Here is a 20,441-nt window from a genome sequence, read left to right as displayed (position 1 = left end):
AGTGATGGCCACTAAGACCACCACCTTCATGGACAGGTGGGTCATGGTACATTTTGCCATAGATTCAAAAGGTGGACCTGAGAGTGTTGACAGGACAAGGTTAAGGTCCCACTGAGGCACAGATTTAAAGACCAGTGGGAAGGTACTGATCAAGTCCTTCATAAATTGCTAGTAGCCAGGTGTATAAACACAGAACACAGGAGGAAGGCACTAATTGCTGCTAGGTGTACCTGCAGCAAACTAAGGGCCAGACCTGAAGTCTCTAAGGAGAGGAACTAGTCTAGGATAAACCAGAATGCTCACCTACCAAGGGAATGTTGGTGGTGTTGTGCCCAGGCTGAAAAGTGCCACCATTTAGCCTGGTAGCAGGCTCTAGTAGAATCCTTTCTACCTTGGATAAGGATTTCCCGATCAGGGGTGGCGTAGGAGTATTCTATTTCAGATGCCCATCCATACACCAGGCCTGAGGTGGAGTGAGCCTGGGGTTGGGTGCTTGATTTTCCCTCCATCCTGGGTTAAGAGATCCTGAAATGGGCGGCTTCTGATAAATGGCATGCGGTCATCTTCTTGAAGCCCATAAGAGCTCCCCTAACACTCATGGGAAGTCCTGGAGGAGGACTCTTTGGGCTTCTGTGGTGAAGGCTCTGTACCAAGGCTCATGCCTGGAGGGGCACTGCTGGTCATTTGAGGCCAATAAATGGTGGGTCTTTTGGGAATAAGGTCAGAATGGGGCCTCAGAGCCTCCTCCATCAGGAAATTTTTTAGTTAGTGCTCTTGGAGCTCTCTAGTTCTGGGTGGGAAGGATCAATAACTACTGTGCTTTGCAGAGATGTGCACCTTACCCAGGCAGAACAGGCACCTTTGATGCTCATCACTGACAGAGAAGGAGCAAGGGCAGGAGATGCAATTTTTGAATCCGAAGACTGTGGGTGTAGTCTTGGGACCAAGGAAGATTTCCATAAATGGGGGCAGAGGAGAGAAACTATCCTATATTAACTATAATATACTAACTATAACTACCAAGTTAAGATATAAAAACTATTTACAGCAAGTCTCCATTACAGGTTATGCATGGAGAGAAGGAGGACGTGATTCTGACTCAGGCCATGCAGTGGTAAGAAGGACCTGGAAAGGTGTTGACCCACACTGCTGCTTATATTCTCAGTCGGGAGCATGAGGGACACTATTGTGCATGTGCTGGTCAATGGACACTGCTTTGAAGCATTTCTGGATGCAGGTATATGGCATGCACACATACCCTCGTTTGGAAAAAGACATAGCAGGACCCGCACTTGAAGAACCAACAGACTTCATCCTCCTATAATAGAAGCTATGAGGCAGAACAAGGACATTAACCCCTCAGGAAACCATACCTTAAACCAAGTTATTTGAGGCTGTGGTCGTCCTATTATTTTACAGGAGAATTTGCCTGTCTGGCCTTCACGCACGATGACTCTGTTGGGTTTCGTAGCAAACTTTGGTGGACTTTCTCCCCAGATGCTTGGCCTGTTCTCCACTGACGGAACAGAAAATCTGCCCCTGGAAAGGCAATGAACATCTTAGCTTAGCAGAGGAGTTGTAACCTTTTCTTCTAGTTAGGCACACTTCACAAAAATTATCAGAACAGTGGTCTGCCAACTGTGAAATAGCGTAAGTGGTAACCAACATTGTGTTACAAAGGTATTAGCATAAGATGACAATTTTTGGCCAGAGGACAAAATGTTCAGAAATCAGAAGCTGGCAATGTGTGGCCAACGTAAGGAACAAAATGCTGACTTGTGATAAGGAGACACCCAGCACAGGCCCACATGTTGAAAACCACTGCTCTCAACTTCTCATGCAACTGGACACTGTTCTTCTATGTGCCCTCATCCAACAAACACACAACAAGCACTCACACCTTTTTTTTGACAATTCTGGTTGCTTATAACCAGAGCTGGGCAACGAGTCACAATGTACAAAATACACATTTAAATCAGTCCTTTTTTTCCAATCTGTTAATTGTCTGCTAACAGATATAGATTTACTCATATTTGTTAGCTGTTCAGAATTATTCTTCAATTATTCCACCCGTCGATGAGTGTCATAATCACATAATCATTTGTGGTTATGAATGACATTCACTTTTCAGCACTGTTCTAACGTGTGTACTTAAAATTCAGTATTTTAGTAAATGTTTCTGCCAAGAAATTCATTCGCTAGAATGTTCACAAAGTGAACATGAAAAGAGCACAAACAAAACAAAGCAAATGAGTTTAGAAGTTCAAATTAATAACTTTTAGCAGGATTGGCCCAGCTTTGCTTATAAAGATGACATAGCTCTGGAACAAAGTGCTTTGCTATGGAAGTGACACTTCAACACTGAGTGAGGTCAGTCACATAACCTTGAAATACAAAACAGCATTGTAAGTAAGACAAAATAAGTGCCATTTATGCCTGTTAATGTCAAAAGGAGCTATCTGAATACAGCCATGGTATAATCAAGCCACACATCAGCAGAAGATAGAAGATGGTGATTATTTTTAGCCTTGAATTTCCGGCAAATCAAACCATTTTTGGGGCATTGCTTTTCCACACAGCATCTTACCCACGTGCAAATGAGATGTGTAAATACCTCCCTTTTTCTATAAGGTATCAGAACACTAATACAGACCTCACAGCCTCAGTTCAAGGAGCTCCAAGATATGACGGTGGCCATATGGGCTACTCGAGGATTCTGAGCAAGACAAGACCATGATGGAGAGGATTTAAACAGAGAATAGGAATACTGAAATTTTTTGGGAAAAAGTGGTGCCTTACCCTAAAGAGAAAGGCTAGTGCTTTGTAAAGAGGGTCACTCAGATAGTTCAATCCCAAAATTTAGAGGGCACGCATGTGTGTGCACACAAGTGTGTATATCTATACATACATGTACACACAGGTGTATGTATATATACTGATACATCAAAAGAGAATATTAATTACCACTAGATTACTAGACGTACATACACACCCTTCCTAGGATTTACAAATAGCTATATTCATATTATTTTCTTTTTAAAAATAACTCAAGTATTTTGGATTTAAATCTTTCCATAACTGAAAATTCTGAAAGCTCTAAACAGTAGTAAAACAAAAGAGCAAAGAAAATAGGAGGATGAACCTTTTAATAACTATTAAAATCCACGGGATTAGGTGTGCTCTTTAGAAAGACAGAGCTAAATAGCAATATGACTATCCTTCCTCAGTAGGACTATTTGGGATGTGCATATTCCCCTAGCGTGTTTGCAATACATATAATAGCATAAAAGAACCTAAAAAATGGTTACCTACCTTTTCATAAATGACTTTCTTCAAGATGTGTTGCTCATGTCCATTCCATTATAGGTGTATACATTTCCAAGTGCGTGGTCATGGGAAATTTTAGTCTTAGCAGTATCCATAGGGCTGGTTGTGGCACCCCCTTGAGTGCCGCGCTCATGCGTCAGTATATCAAGCGCTGCCGGCCCGATGCCCTCTCAGTTCATTCTTGCAACTCCGACAGAGGGGCAGAAGGGCGAGTAATGGAATGGACATGAGCAACTCATCTTGAAGAACAACTGTTACAAAAAGGTAGGTAACTGTTTTTTCTTCTTTGAATGCTTGCTCATGTCGATTCCATTCCAGGTCACTCACAAGCAATGTCCATGGAGGTGGACTCAGAGTTCACAGACTTGCAGCTTGCAGCACTGCTCTGCCAAAGCCAGTGTCATCTCGAGCTTGTTGGGTAAGCAGATAATGTGACATGAATATGTGGGGGTGGGGACGGTCGGAGATGCTTCCGTGCCGACTGCAGCATATGCATGCCCGACGAGCAAAGGGTAGCCCAAGTGTCCTTCAACCCATGCAGCCTTGCATCAGTCTTCTCCAAAAAGAGTCCATTCCCATCGAATGAGAGGTCCTGGATAGAGGTCTGCATCTCTTGGGACAGGCTGGCGGTCTGAAGCCAGGAGTTGCACCTCATGACCACCGCCGATGCGACCACCCTAGCTGCTGATTCCGCCATGTCCCACGCCACCTGGAGAGAGCACCTAGCTGCCGTGATGCCCTCCTCCATCAGGGTGCCAAATTCATGGGCCATACCCTGAGGGAGAGACTTGTTTAACTTACAGAGGGAGTCTGATAAGTTAAAATTGTACCTGCGGAAGGAGGCCTGATGGTTCGCCACCCGGAACTGCAGGCTGGCTGTTAAATAAATTTTTCTCCCCAAAAGGTCCAGTCTTTTGGCCTCTTTATTTTTGGGAGTTGAACTGGTGTGCCCCTACTTGTCCTTTTTGTTGGCCGCAGAGACAACCAGCAAGCCCAGAAGTGGGTGAGTATAAAGGTGCTCGAACCCTTTGGCTGGGACAAAGTACTTCTTTTCGGCCCTTTTGGAGGTGGGACGGATGGATGATGGGGTTTGACAGAGGGCCTTGCCAATCTTCCGGACCCCTTCATGCACTGGTAGTGCAACACGTGCCAGGGTAGAGGCTGACAGGACATCAAACAAGGTGTCCACCTGCTCGGCCATCTCTTCCACCTCTGGGCCCAAGTTCTCGGTCACCCATCGAAGCAGTACCTGGTGTTTTTTAAAACTGTCCGGGGGGCTGGCCCTCGAGGGTCCCGCAACCACCTTGTTCAGGGATGAGGATGATGACTGTACCACTAGGGGAGGCTCCAGGGCATCATCCCTCATGGGGAAGGGTTTTTGGGGGGTGAGTGCTGTCTCCTCCACCCCTACCTCTGAGCGTGTCTTATGCACCGACCCCAGTGCCGCTAGTGCCACTAGATGTTGCTCTGAGCTGGTGGCAGATAAACGGTACGAAAGGGACGTAGTCATCAGCAACATGGCCACTGGCTGTACTGCCAAAGCGACATCACAGATGTTGACATGGTCTCAGGTGCTCAATCGCACTGGTGGGGTCTTGGTGAGGGTGCCCTTCCGTGCTGGAGGAATTCCCTTCCGATGACCATGGTGAGGCTGTCAACACCTACGTCTGCCTGCTGACCACTGCTGCCGGAGACCAGTGCCTGGAGTGGGAGCCGGAGACCGGTGCCAGTATCAAGGGAACCAGTGCCAGGGCTGGGGGGGGACTAGAAACAGGATGAGGAGTGCTCCTACGGGGCAGGTGACCAAGATCTGTGCTGAGAGAATAACTGGCAGGAGGGTGAACAGTGCTGGTAGTACAGAGACCAGCACCTCCCCCTAGGCGACCTTCGTTGAGATGGAGGGGACCATGATCACGGTGCTAGTGACTGATGGTGAGCCCCAGAGGATCTGGGCTGAGACACTGCAGATCTGTGGCACGGAGATGGAGAGCGCTGCCTTATCTTGGAGGATCGGCAGCACTCCACTGCCCTCTGAGGGGTCTCAGCAGCTGGCTTTCCCTCACAGGGAGCCTTTGCCGCTTCCTGCAGCAGATACGATGCAAGCGGAGGCCTCTACTACTCTCACAGCATCAAGGGAACTTGGGAAGGTGTCGTTGTCGCCTGAAGTTTGGGTCCCCTACTGCTCCTACGGTGGTGGATCCTTTAAGGGGCTAAGGGCCCCGACAGAAGAGGTATGTCCAGATGGCTCCGGAGTGGCAGGCTGGCCCAAACTGGGTTCTTTATCTGATGGACCATGGCCTTTCTTGCTCAGTGCCAGGGAACCATGCTTCTTCATTTTCTTTCTGGGCACCAGCAATGGGGAGCAGTGCCTGGTGAAGCCTGGTGTCGAGGGTGCCCAGCACACCAGGCTCTAGGCAGGTCTTAGCAGGATGGCTAGGAAGCCAGACAAAGGGCCATCTCCATGAGAAGAGCCCACAAACAAATATCCTGCTCTGAGTGCTGGGGCGAAAATTTTTACAAATACGACGCTTGTCCTTCACACATGATTCCCCCAATCCTTTGGGGCAGCTGCTGTGGGGATCACTTACAGGCATAGGCCTGTTACAGTCTATGCAGGGCTTAAACCTAGAGACTGGGGCATGCTCCCCCTGGGGCAAAATCCCCGCTGGAACTGTAACTTCTAACTACACTTAACACTAACTACTATAAGCAACTATTTACAAGGCCCTAAGGCCTGAAGTCAGAAGAGACAAAACTGCTAGCCTTTGCTATACAAGGAAAGGCGCTCTGAGTAACCACCACCGGTGGTAAGAAGGAACTGAGAGGGCGTAGGGATGGCAGCACCTGACATACCGACACATGAGAGCGGCACTCAAAGAGGCAACACAGCCAGCCGTACAGATACCACTAAGGCAAAATTCTCCAACGACCGGGCATGTGGGCGCATGCACATCTAGAATAGAATTGACATGAGCAAGAACTCGAAGAAGAACTAGTAATTTTCACTTGCTTGACTAGTCTATTTTCATCGCTGTAATCTGAGCGAAATCCAAAAAGTAAATAGATAGGATTCATAGCGAAAAGGGAAATTAAAATACTCAGTACTAATCATCTGTGTTCTGATCACTAACACTGGCAAGGGAAATTATTTTTGTTTGAACCTAGGGGGCCCATTTCCCCACTCAATCACAGTGGTGTGAATTAGGAATAAGCCAATTAAAGTCAATCGAATTATGAAAGTGTAAAACTGCAGGTAATTGCAAGAAGAATCAGACTCAGAATTTTGAACCCCCAAACCACCATTTAATTATAAATGTTTGGTGAAGAGCACAGCCCATGCAGTGGAGAAATTGTCCTTTGCAGGGGTGGCTCTAGGGATTTTGCTGCCCCAAGTACGGCAGGAAGGCCGCCTCCAGCAGTTTGCCTGCGGAGGGTCCACTGGTCCCACAGCTTCGGCGGACCTCCTGCAGACGTGCCTGTGGGAGGTCCTCCGAAGACGCAGGACCAGCGAACCCTCCGCAGACGTGCCTGCGGGAGGTCCTCAGAAGCCGCGGGACCCGTGGACCCTCCACAGGCACACATGCAGGAGATCCACCGAAGCTGCGGGACCAGCGGACCCTCCTCAGGCAAGCCATCAGAGGCAGCCTGCCTGCTGCCCTCGCGGCACCGGCAGAGCACCCCCCACGGCATGCCGCCCCAAGCACGTGCTTGGCGTGCTGGGGCCTGGAGCCACCCCTGGTCCTTTGTGCCAGCCTCAGCCCTGAAGTTATGTCTGGATACATTAGTCCATTATTGCTAGTGGTAGCAGTAATATGGGGCAAATCTTGATCAAACACACAGTTGTGCTGGGTACTGGGGTGGGGGAGAAAGGGGATCACCTTAAATATGGGAGAACACTCTTTTACAGTAGACTTCCCTTCTAAAATCTCAGTTTTTATCAATATCTGCCACGGCTTTAAGGATAAATAGACAGGTAATGCCGGTAGGAGTTTAGAATGCTAATGGGCAGGGATTGCAGGTGGGATGGTATTGCACTAAGGATACCAACACTGACAATAGGGTTGCCAGATGTCCCCACACTCTAAACCCCTTCCCGCACCCCACCTCCCCTGCCACACCCCACCTCCCTTCCCACATCCCAAACCCCTCATCCCTGGCCCCATCACAAGCCTGCACTCCCAGTCGAGTCCTCATTCCCCCGCACCCTAACCCCCTCCCACACTCTGCACCCCTCATTTCTGGCCCCAGCCAGAGCCTGCACCCCAGCTCAGAGCCCATACCCCACCCTGCTCCCCCAAACCAGCCCGGTGAAAGTGAGTGAGGGTGGGGGAGAACGAGCAACAGAGGAAGGGGGGATGGAGCGAGTGGGGGTGGGGCCTCAGAGAAGGGACAGGGCAGGGGTGTTCGGTTTTGTGCGATTAGAAAGTTGGCAACTCTATTTAAAAAGCAACCACACCTAATCTTCAAGCTATCAAAATCCTTCCATCGCCTCCTTAAGAAAAGCTCTCATCAACCAAGTGCTTTGGTTGTGGCCATGGGTAATATTACAGAAACACCATTTGGCCCATTAAGCTGCTTAATCTCAATGATCCCAACTCAAGACAGTTTCATGAGTGCCAACTGCAAAAGGGCTAGCGAGATGCATCTTTCCAGCCCTCCTACAAATGGGAAAGAGTTCACATCCCTGGTGAACCAGGAGTAAACTGTGCTTGTCTACACATTGATTCCTATGGGTGTATTCTCCCAACTGGCATGCGACAGGACTAGCTGAAGCAGATTACTGCCATCCCTTCTCAACAGACTAATGTCAATCCTCTGCATATATTATTCTCATGGATTTATAGACAGAACAGCTCTCACTGTAGCACACTGATTTGGGCTTATCCTGGTTACTTGTTTACAGGCATTACGTGGGCACTCCGTCACAGAATCTGAGCATTTCACAACCACTAATGAGGTCGGCCTTCTAGCACCTTCGGGAATTAGGTTAGTAGTGTTACCCCATTTTACAAAACAGGAAAACTATGGCACTGGAGTGTTTTCTACAAGGCCACATGGGAATAGAACCCAGATCTCCCAGCTCTCAGTCTTGTGCCTTAACAAGACCACCCCTTCCTCCATTATTCAAGCCTCTGATGTTGGAAGAGAATGCTGCCAAGGTCACTAAGCAGAAATCAAACTCGTTTTAATTGGCCCTCAAAGTAAAACTGAGCAGTAATGTTAAACAGCAAAGTCACTTGAGGAAAAAAAATTCTCTACCAGACCTTGTGTTTTAAAGAACTTCATGGAGCCTAGAATTCTTACCCAAGGGTTTTGGCACTGGACAGCAGGTTGTATTTCTTCAAGGAGTTTCCTGTATGTTATAGAAAGACAACAAATTAGATGACTTATGATTATTAGGTACTACAAATACCAAAATCTGTGTAAGTACTATATTTCTTTCTCCTGCTTTCAAACAAGGATCAAGAAAATTAGAGGCGGAAGATACCTATGGTACAAGTTATTTTACCCACAATCTAACCAATGCAGTTGTATGCCCTTCCGTATAGGACTGTGTTTGGTTCAGGACTGTATTAAATACTTAACTATTAACTAGATTTGGGTTCCAGCCAGAACTCCAATCTAATCATCCCTGAATATTTGGAATTTACAAATCCACTATCCACACTTTTGACTCAGACCACAAAGACCTCTGTCTACTTATAACTAATATTGACTAATGATTAGAGAACATGACTTTCACTCACACTGTATTCCAATGGAGAAGGCATCAAACAACATGTCCAACGTTCAAAGACCTGGATTCCGTTCTCAACTCTGACACTGGCTTACTGTGTAATTTTGGGAAAATTACTTAAGAGGCCAGTTTTCAAAACTTAGGACTTAACAGCTAAATTCTTGGCTCAGTTTCCCCATCCATAAAATAGGGATAATTTCTTATTCACCTTTGCAAAACCATTTGAGATCACTGGATGAAACACTCTATTATAAAATCAAAGTATTATTAATAATCATTTTTTTAGAGTGTCAGGGTTAGAGAGTCATATGAACAGGCTATTCTTTTATTCATGTATTTGTCCATATCACCTTTTCTTTTCAGTGTGCTTTTTTTCAAGATAATATAACCCACCCTACAGTACTGACAAAATATACACTGAGTACTTAGCGCCATCTACTGGACAGACTAACAAAAGAAACATTACTAGCTTTTTAATAGACAAAAATTGTCAATGAAACAGGGCAGATCAAGGGTGACAGTGAGGAAAAACAACTATATGGCAGCTGTCAAAAATGTAAGCTTCTTGAGATTTATAAGTATCTGCCATAGATCTCCTTTAAAACAAGAATACCAGATGGAATGGTACCAGTCAAAACCTCTGGGCAGGAAAGCTACGTAGTGAGTCAGTAATGTTTCTTTCAGACAACAAGCAGTCCCGTATGCTTATATTCGCTGGAAATAAACAGTTCTGTATTTTACATCAGTGGCGCATGGAGGATTATTAGAACAGAGACTTCTGTAGTTCCTAAACCCTAATGAGCTTAATCCTTGGGTGCTTTACTGCAAGGAAGTTAAAACAATAATGAATTCAGGACTGAATAGCCAATGTCAGGAAACTGATTTCAAACTCTGCCCCTGTGCAACCTGTTGATTGCAACAAGTTAGAGTCAGAAAAGGAAAGAATTTGCATACATTTTTCCAACAGAAAATAATAATGATCATGCCAGAAACATGCATATTTCAGTTTGCACTCTGATGATTTCCATAAGAGGTCTTTGACCATGAATAGACAAACTTTTTTTTTTTTTTCCCCAGGAAAGGATGAAGTTGGGCAAGATATACCTTGGGAATTCAACAGGAAGCCAACAACCTGAAGGGCTTTGGTATTCACCAGAACTATGAAAAGAGGCACATTGGCCAGCTTGAAACTGAGAGTAGCACTGATGTCAATTTCTAACACTTTTCTCTGGCTCTGTTACTGGGAGTTTTAAATTTAGCAGTGTAAGGCTTTGTCTACACTGCCAATTGAAGGACAAAACTTTTGCTGTTCACAGGTGCTTAAAAAGCCCTCCTCCCTGCAAAAGACAAAAGTTTTGCTGCAGCAAGTGGCAGTGTAAACAGCTCGTTGTTGGCAGAGGCACTCTCCTGTCGACAACGCGAACCCCACTCGTAGGGGGTGGAAGTATTTTGTTGGCAAAAGTGCTGACAAACAGCATTTACACTGCCCAACTTTTAGCAACAAGTGTAAACAAAGCCTTAGATTATCTAATATGCAGAGATGCCTTTCTGAATTCCCATTTTGATCTTTGCTGCTTCCCATGTGACACAGACATATGTGCAAACTGAACCATATATTGAGCGTAGCTGGGAGATACTCAAGAAATGCAGACTTTCACTTGTGATGCTACTGTGTTCTAAAAGCATCTGTAATTGGTGCCATCACTGTATCTGACAGTCAGTTGCTATTTCCCTCAGAAATCTGAGGCTTCCATGGCTATCGGCTTAATCCTGAGAAGTGGCTTCCATGGAAGTTAACGGTGCCTTAGCAGCCCCCAAGATCAGGTCCTTTGTTACCCAGCCATTTTAAGGCATAAGAAGCTAAAACAACACCTACCTTCGCACCTCACATGCGCGCGCGCACACACACACACACACACACACACAGTTAGAACTCCCCTGCTTCTGGGGAAAGAAGAAGGTGACAGGCAAAAGATTACTGTTTCTATTGAGCAGGCTCCTGCCAGGTTCCAAAACAGTGAACAAGAGGAGGGTGGCCAGACTTCCAGAAAAAACTTGATTTCAGCAGCCAGAGGACTGAAGATTCCTGTGGTAGATTTCTCTAAAGGGACATTTTGCTATCAGACCCCTGCTCATGGAATTACAACATTCATGAGTCTTGCTTATACTTTTATTGGTATCAATTCAACATCTTTACAAATGACAAGAGGAAACTTATGGGTCTGATCCAACACCCACTGAAGTCACTGGAACGCTTTCCAGTGACTCCAATGAACACTGGTTCAAGCCTTTAATACTTAACACAAACTTATTTCATACAGGACACTGATTAAGTGAGTTTTTTCTTGATCTGGATTTCCATTAAAAAAAAATCTAGAAAAATTCAAAATACAAGGTGCCATCTGTGATAAGTACATGTCAAACTGTCTTGTACATCCAACCTCATTAAATGCTACCGTAAATTGCTGTAATAAAGCCATGCAATGATGTTAAAAAATTCCATTGTTTTAAATTAAAACCTCCCCTTACATTTTCAAAATGTCATACCAGGTTTTAGCAGCAAAACTCCTATTAATTGCTCTGGTATTCTTGGGGCTCATTTCCCATTCTGTACTGATACAGCCCCCAAATATGGAGGCACCCAAGGTAAGTGGAAACGCTTCTGAAGATTTGGGGCTATGTGACTTGCTCCTAGCATCAGAAAAAATGAGTGCCAGGTAGGATTAGAAGAAAGAAACTCCTGGTCCCTAACCCTGTGCTCAGACCACTCTTCTCAATGAGAACGGTGAAGAGGTTAATACCGAGTGCTACTTCTGCATCAGTGATCAACATTGTATATACAGGTCGGATCTTCACCCATCAGTTGGATAATCTCATCTACCTTTCCCCCTTTAGAGGGTGTGTTTTATCATATCTATGATTATATTTAAGGAGCAGAATAATAATATTTCTCTTACCTTCCACAGTTAGCTCCACTGTCACCTGGCGAACGCCACCATCATTTGCAGCCTCACAAGTGTATTTACCACCATCTTCCTCTTGCACATTTTTTATCACTAAGCTGAAAATCCCTCGAATGCTGCGGTCCACTACGTAATACTCTCCCTCTGTGATGGGAAGTCCATTTCTGTACCATGTGATCTGAGGTTCTGGATAGCCCCTGACCTAGAAAGATGGGTTGGGAAGAGGACAGGAAGAAGAAAAACATCACAAGTGATTTTAGCAATAAGAAATGCAGGATATTGAGCAATACTGTGGAAAGTTCTTGAAGCAGTAACTGTTAAAAACATAAAAAACTTTGCAAGCCAAATGGCAGAACCTAATGAAACAGAGAAACTACTGGACATATCAAAATGTTAAACTCTTAATATTACTCAGGCAGATATCTATGCAGTGAAAGTTTTCCATTAGAATGATTTGCCTGCAACAACATATTAAACTCACCAATGAGGAATTCTGAGGCCTAGGTTCCAAGTATACAGAAATTCAAGGCAGAGCAACTACCGTACATTTAAGTATGCAGAGCCTTTAGGCCAAATTTTTCTAACAAGGTTGCCTGCAGTTTGGCTGCAACTGGAAATGGTATTTATGCACCCATATGAAAGGGACTTTATTTTCCGAAGTGCTGAGCACCTATAGCTCCTATTGACATCAGCGGAAACTATGGGTACTCAGTCCCTCTATCAACTAACCCACTTTTATTTAGGTACCTAAAAAGAGAAATTAAGGGTCCACATTTGAAAACACGCCTTAACAGCCACTCAGATGCCTTGGTGGTAGGCACAGCATAGGACCCTAGAAAGATCAGATACCTCTCCCCCATACTATATTACAAGAGTAGGCAACCTATGGCACGGGTGCCAAAGGCGGCACATGAGCTGATTTTCAGTGGCACTCAGACTGCCTGGGTCCTGGCCACCGGTCTAGGGGGCTCTGCATTTTAATTTAAATTTTAAATGAAGCTTCTCAAATATTTTAAAAGTCTTGTTTACGTTACATACAACAGTAGCTTAGTTATATATTATAGACTTATAAAAAGAGACCTTCTAAAAATGTTAACATGTATTACCGGCAAGCGAAACCTTAAATCAGAGTGAATAAATGAAGATTCGGCACACCACTTCTGAAAGGTTGCCAATCCCTGCTATATTAAATGGATTCAGTCTATTGGTGAGCGAGCACAGACATGCATAATTGACTATAAAATGACAGTAGCAAGTTCACTGCAGAAGAGAACCAAGTTAATTTTGTTTAAAAGAAAGGAGAGGATGTGGATAGCTCATCATCTGCTGCAGGTATTACAGATAGCTTCACATTTTGAGCCAGATCTTCAACTGGTATAAATTGTCATAGCATTATCTACTTCAATTAAACCATTCACATCAGCTGAGGTTGTGGCCTTTTCACTCACAGAAGCAAGAAAAAAAAACAAAAAAACCAACCAGACATGCCCCTGATTTCCTCACAAAATTAACTGTTCAGGCAATGATTCTTCCCATACTTCATGAGAAGAGCCACCACTTTATGCCTCTGTATGTGTCAAGTCACACTAATGCAGCCAGCAAAGTAACTCGACTACAACATTTTCACTCTCCTTCCCTAATCCCTAACTGATAATTTAGCTCCCATTTCCTTGATCAAACATATTGTCTTTGCCTTAAATTCTTAATAACTGAATGGATCAAGAAGAAATGCCTCATGCTGTCCTCCATCTCCTACTAAGGAGAAGGAATGCTGCAATCTGTTCTATTTTATGGAAGTTGGGCTTCCTAGCAAGTTGACAATTTAGCTGCCCAGCAAAATTTAGATGCTTTGTCTTTAGTTGCACATAACTTAGTTTATTCAGATTCCTCCAACATTTCCTCCCTGCCTTGATTCAGCTGTCCGTTTCCTTTTCCTGTATCACTCATTCTCCTAGTTACAATTTTCAGCAGCACCACTCATACTCATTCCTTTGTTCTCTTCTTTCAAAACCAGCCCTTTCATTTTTAATCCAATCCCTCTTCACACCACCTGGGTTTCTCTTCTGCTGGAGCCTAACATTCTGATCTGTAAGACTTTTTTTAGAACCACATCACTTACAGTAGTCAGAAGCCCTTTCTCTTCCATTAACTCCACAGGTCCTAGTTACTTTTGTTAGTGACATGGCAATCCACACTCCATCACATTAATTACCTACTATAGAGTATGTCATGACAGGACATTTTATGTTTCCCACTGTAGGCAACATAATGAATGTGCTGGAGGAGCTTCCTATTTCCAATCTAAACATCTAAAGCTTTTCTCAATTCTATCTTTACTTAAACAACATCAAGGTCCTTTGGTGAAAGTGTAACCCACACACCTCCTGGGTGTGGTGCTCTGTCCCATCTAGTGGCATTGAGACCACTCAGAGAGAGAGATTAATGAGTCTGCTCTACAGCCTTAGCTAAGAACCATATGGCTTTCAGCTCATGCAGTAGAGGCTCATGCATTTAGCTCCAAAGGTCCCAGGTTTAATCCTGCCCACCATCGACCGTGATCTGTTGGTGTTACAAGTGGGGGTTTGTCCTGGATTTAGACTGGGAAGTCTCTGAAGCTCAGGACATGCTTCCTCAGTTAGGGAAAGTATGTAACCCACACACCTCCTGTGTGTAGGTGCTCTGTCCCATTTAGTGGCACTGAGACCACTTAGAAAGAGATTAATGAGTCTTAGCTAAGAGCCATGTGACTTTTAGCTCATGCATTTAGCTCCAGAGCTCTCCTGTTGACATAATAAAACCAGCTGACGAGTGTCACTGTGCACATGAGCGCTTAGGCCAGCAACACTTACGTTGCTCAAGGTGTGTGTTTCTTTCACAACCCCAAGCAACAAAAGTTTGGCCAACATAAGAGCTTTAGTAGACATGGCCTTAGTCTACATTTTTGCCTTTATTTGTCATAATATTCCCAGCTCCAACTTGGACCACAGTAGATATTCCTACTGCCAGGTAAGAGTTAAAATTTAGTTAACAGTTAAGACAAAGACCGCAGAACAACAGGAATGCTTCAGCAGCAAGGACACTGACAACTGTAAACAACTGATAAGCTTATATGGTCAATGCCTGCCCAGTAACTCAGCTCTTACAACAGAACAAACTCTCTCTTCACAGCCCACCGGATATCTGTAAGCACTCATCCCTACCCCCACCACCCCACATCCCGCCTCCTTTCCCCACAAGGTAGTCATAGATATTTGATGCAATTAGAATGACCTCTATATGTACGTACTGTTCTTATTTTTATCTTTGTTCAGGGTTCTCTCTTGACTTGTAAGAATGTGTCTCTGTATGTACAGATAAATGCAAATGAATTGATAACACTATATATAACTGCCCGCTATGGCACCATATTTTTGAAGCTCCTCGTCAGTCTTCCTAGTACTATGAATAAATCCCCTTCAGTATTGTCTGTGCTTGCCTGATTCTTGGGGAAAATAATCTTTTTGCCTAACAGTTTTGGCACAGCGAGCAGGATGTGATCGGGAATCCTCGGAGAGTTTCTCACAACCAGGGATAGAGGTGAGTATCCTTTTACTTACCACCTCTACTGTACACCTTGATTTGGGACTCCCCGAGACATCCCTTCGCACTCCCTTTTTAATATGAACCACATATAGAATGCACAGACCAGAGGACTGAATGGAACCGTGTTTGTGGCCAAGTTTTTGGAGTGCAGAGATCGCTGGAGGCGAAGGCTGCATCACCAGTTACTGAGCACCAAGTGGGCGCTGCAGTAAACTGAGTACAAAGGTGTGTTCAGTCGGTCTCCCCTGAAGCACTGCTTAAGTGGGTTTCAGGAAGCTGGGATACAATGTCCTATGAGTTGCCCCAGAATGTGTCAATGATTCCCTCTATGGGAGGGGGATTCATTGGCATGCCCCAGGTGCACCAAAGATACTTACTCTCTACAGGAGGGAGACTCATTGACTGGCCCCGGGGAACATCAATGATGCCCTCTACGGAAGGGAGGCTCATTGATTTTATAAAAGGGAAACATGAGAAGGTTCAAAAGATGATCGCAAAAATGGATGGAATGAGGGTATGAGTATGATGGACAGTGTGTTGTGATGGTCTGGTCAGACGAAAGGAAGATTAGAGAAGGGGACTGTAAAAATGTATTGAGAATATGAAAGGAAACTACAAGAGTTGGAAATACTCCAAAAGGCTCTTACATCAGAGCTAAATCAAAAGGTAGATTGCAACTGCAAGCTGAGTAAACTTGAAGCAGAAAACAAAGCTCTAAAAGCAAAACTAAAAAAAAAAGCCCAACTCCTATGCGCATCGTATTGTTGCTACCATACAACAGAAGGGTAAATTTTACTGACCCTGACTCAAGCAGCAATACTGATAAAGACCAAAATGAAATTAATTGGAAACACCTTAAGAAACAAATTCAAAGTTGGAACCTGGCACACACGGGGGAAGATCAAGATAATTTACCCCCTCCTTCTCCCCCCTTTTAACTCAGAATTAAGTGCCAGTGCTCCCTTGGCCCCTCTCCAAGTGACCACTTGGTGGTCAGGAACAGGTGAAAACAGAGTGGCTCATAATACTTACAAGTACATTCCTCTCAGCACAGAGGAAATGAAGGGCTTACTGAAAGATCTTCCTGATCTAAAGCCCAAAACCCCAAATTTGATATTCTGGAAAAGAATAAGCCAGATGGTTACCATCTATACGTTACATCCCAAAAGGGATCTTTATATCTTAACAAAAGCTAAATGCCCCGATCTATCATGGGCCAAGATCCCTACAGAAGATCCGAAACAGCATTTGGGCCTCTGTTAAATCTGAAAATGATATGACCTGGGCCTGCAATGAGTTTAAGGAAGCTGTCCAAGAAGCCTTGGGGAATGGAGCCGGTAACTGGGGACTGATCGTGGGCTGTGTACAATGCAAGGCCGAGCCTGCGGCTCAATATTGAGAAAGAAAATGAGAGATATATTCCAGCAATGCAGGCCTTGCAGACCCAAAGAAAACAGGTCAGGGCTTCTAAAAATGTTAAAGGAAAGTTTTAACTCCCACCTGCAAACAGCCCTTAATTTGGGAGTGAACCCAAGCTCTTATTATGAATCCATCTGTATGTGGGCCTCTGAATGTGCAGCCAGACAAGCTAAAAAAAATAAGGAGCAAGGCTACTTGCGTTGCCATGGTAACAGCAGAAGATCATGTAGCCTGTTATAATTGTGGCTGTCTCGGATATACCCAAAAGCACTGCAGGCACAAGGCCCAAAAGCCTAGTCAGGGACACAATTATGGCCAGTTGAATCCCTGCAGCACCTCACTGCCCTTTCAGTATCGTCCCCGCCCCTCCTCCCCCACACACAGTGTTTTGTACGTGCGGAAACTGGACATTGGGCAGCTGGATGCCCAAGCCGAGTAGCCCTGGGCAACTGGCCCCAACTGGTATCTCAACCAGCTGCCAACCCTTGCTCACACCTAAGCAAAGAGCAAATGGCCAGGCTTTTAAATTCCATGACCCGCTAGGATCCAGCTGCCCCCCCCTTGCTCATCAGTACTGCTAATGCAGATATAAATCCTTTGAGACTACACTTACAAGCATGAATTAGGGGCTGGCCATGCACAATTCTTGTGGACATGGAAGCATCTGTTTCCATTACTGACCTCCCCTTCCCCACTACTAAACAGTATGCTACTACAGTATTTCAGGGGTAGGAGGTGCACAACTCCTGAGTTATAAAAGCTATCCTGTTCTTGTAAAATCTCATCTATTCTTCTGGACTCAGCCTTTTTTTTAAAATGTAGTTCCAAATGCAGAGGGGACTATTTTGGGCATGGATGTCCTCTGCGACCTGGCAGCAATTCTTAATCTCGCGCAGAGTACAGTTACTGATAAACTTATGCGTACTCATACCATTCCTCTCCGTAATGATAAACTTTTCTCTTCTGTTGCAACTGCCAAATCCATGGCTCTCACTTGGGACACCTCTAACCCTTTTTCAAGAATTATGTTCCAGGTTCCCCTCTGTTTGGGCAGAAAATAAATGGTCTTGCAGTTTGATGCCTGCTCATCTTTGCCCACCCATCCAGATTACCAGTCAACTCCCTCCACCTCTCAAACCTGAGGCCGTAGATGTGGTAGGTAACATTATTCACTCTTTACTTCAGCAAGGTATACTGGTTCATTGTGGAGGTGCCCCCTCTTAAGCCCAGGACCCTCCAGAAACCCCCTCTTGGGTGGACGTACAGGAGGGAGATCAAGTCATGGTAAGAACATACAACTCTGGGATATTTCAGCCAAAATACTCCGGTCCGCACATGGTATTGGCCCATACAGATACCTCTGTGAAAGTGCAAGGAATTAAAACATGGGTTCATATAACCAGAATTAAAATGTATAAATAAATTTGTTTTGTTTACATTGTATCCTTTTAGGTAACGAACAACTCCCCACATTAATCCTCCTGGCAAACGTACCTGATGCAGCCTCCTGGGACCTGCCCTTAATGCATGTTACACAAGATGCCTGTTTCAAAGCTGGCCAGTATGTGCAACTCCCTACAGGAGACAGCAGTGAATAGGTAAAAAAACAAAACAAAAAACGGACACTTGGCTTGCCCCCAGAACGACCACCTGGGACCTATCATGGTTACAGCTCGCCTCCAAAAACATCCAGGTTCCAAGATCTCAATCTATCACAGCCTAGGAGCAGTCTTCGGCTCCCTCCCTGCATTTCACCGGATCTGGACTGTAACTGAGTATTTAGCTCCATGGGATGTGGGCACACACATATAGGGCCCCCATTTTGGGATGCAAGGTCATACAATTCTTGGGTCAAAGGCCAAACCACCCAAACCCTTAAGCATACTAACACCAGGTTATCTTATGCTCTAACTGCAACTGCTGTAGGCATAGAGGATTTTTCCAAAATCCTTGAGAAAACCTCAGATGCTATAGTCAACCTGGCCAAGTCACAAGCTAAAGATTGTGCTTGTGATATGCTGCCTCATGATCTGTTTAACATTGCAAAAGAAAACATGTTAGATGTATGCCTGGGTTTTCCTCCATCCCATACCCTTTCCTCCCCCACCCTTGCCCACATTGCAGGCATTTCTACTCAACTGATAGTAGCCTCTTTACTTCCTCCAGACTCATCCTTCTCCTTTAATTTCCCTCTTGTGTATGCTTCTGTTATCCCTACCCATGTGTTTCCTCCTCCTTTCTGTTTTAAGTCTATTGGATATGTAACTAACGATATGGTGTACAAAGTAGGGCTGTCCAGATACCTGGCACCATCTCCTGCTAATGCTACACTGATGACAACCTCAGACTGTTGTACAGAAACAAAACAGTTACATTGTGGTGTTACTGTTCCACCCTTCGTCCTTTAATCTTGCCCTCTTCTGTTGTTGTGGATGTCCTTCCTCTTGCAGACGGTGAAGTTGCTGTATAAGTATCCGCTACTCAGTGGTGTTTCATCATCACAGCATCTTATTACATACGGATGATTACAGTGCCAGGCAAACGCTTCCATGTGCCTGCAGATTACTGACTCATTTACCCCAGGTGATGTGCACCTCCCCCGCCGTGTGTTCACTAAAATGACAGCGGGTCCTCCGTGGCATAACAACTTATACCTGGACAATACACTGGTTCAACTAGCCAAGGAGGTACTACTCAAAGTCATCCTGGCTGCTGCATCTGTGTTTACCACTGTTCATAACCACGTCACCAAATGTCACATTCCAACCAAACCAATCACTCAACTGGAAGATCCTCTTCATAATGCATCCTACAGCCCCATCTCCTGATGCTGCTGTTGCTTCTATATTTGTGTTGCTAACCTCTCTGGTCATGTGTGGGTACTTTAGATACATGCTTAAAAATCTTACTATGGTTCCTACCTTTACCCTCTTTCCCCATTTCCCTCTCTCCCCTCCCCCTCCTACCTCCCTTGGGCAACCCTAAAACAGATCATGTATATCAAAGCATTTGGAGTATTGACTTTATCTCATCTAAAAGTTCTATATGTCAACAGGAGGGCACTGTCAGGCAAGAGTTAAAATTTAGCTAACAACTAAGACAAAAACCGCAGAACAAGCAGGAATGCTTCAGCAGCAAGGACACTGACAACTGTAAACAACTGATAAGCTTATATGGGCAATGCCCGCCCAGTAACTCAGCTCTTACAACAGAACAAACCCTCCTTTCACAGCCCACCGATATCTGTAAACACTCCTCCCTACCCCCCCACCCACCTCTTCCCCCATACCCCCCCACCCACCTCCTTCCCCCATAAGGTAGTCATAGACATTTGATGCATTTAGGATGACCTCTACATGTACGTACTGTTCTTAGTTTAATCTTTGCTCAGGGTTCTCTCTTGATTTGTAAGA

At 44.8% G+C, this 20,441-nt stretch overlaps 1 protein-coding gene and 1 long non-coding RNA gene across 3 annotated transcripts in view; one reads left to right on the top strand and one right to left on the bottom strand.

The window, feature by feature from the left end:
- Nucleotides 1–20,441, bottom strand: part of MYLK (myosin light chain kinase) — a 331,910-nt gene that overhangs the window by 171,907 nt on the left and 139,562 nt on the right. For both annotated transcript variants that reach the window (XM_030579826.1, XM_030579827.1), the window contains exons 3-5: nt 12,022–12,229; nt 8,632–8,680; nt 1,374–1,539 (exon numbers count right to left, since the gene is read on the bottom strand). In XM_030579826.1, coding sequence (XP_030435686.1) covers nt 1,374–1,539; nt 8,632–8,680; nt 12,022–12,229 — 423 coding nt within the window. The remainder of the gene's footprint in view (nt 1–1,373; nt 1,540–8,631; nt 8,681–12,021; nt 12,230–20,441) is intronic.
- LOC115659545 lies at nt 15,253–20,317 on the top strand. Its single transcript, XR_004002578.1, has 3 exons — nt 15,253–15,305; nt 15,539–18,183; nt 18,481–20,317. It is a non-coding gene; the product is annotated as an uncharacterized LOC115659545 (long non-coding RNA).

Source organism: Gopherus evgoodei, chromosome 11 (genome assembly GCF_007399415.2).
Source record: "Gopherus evgoodei ecotype Sinaloan lineage chromosome 11, rGopEvg1_v1.p, whole genome shotgun sequence".
Taxonomy (NCBI): Eukaryota; Metazoa; Chordata; order Testudines; family Testudinidae; genus Gopherus; species Gopherus evgoodei.
The sequence above is the reverse complement of the archived record's forward strand: the minus strand, read 5'-3'. Positions and strand labels throughout refer to the sequence as shown.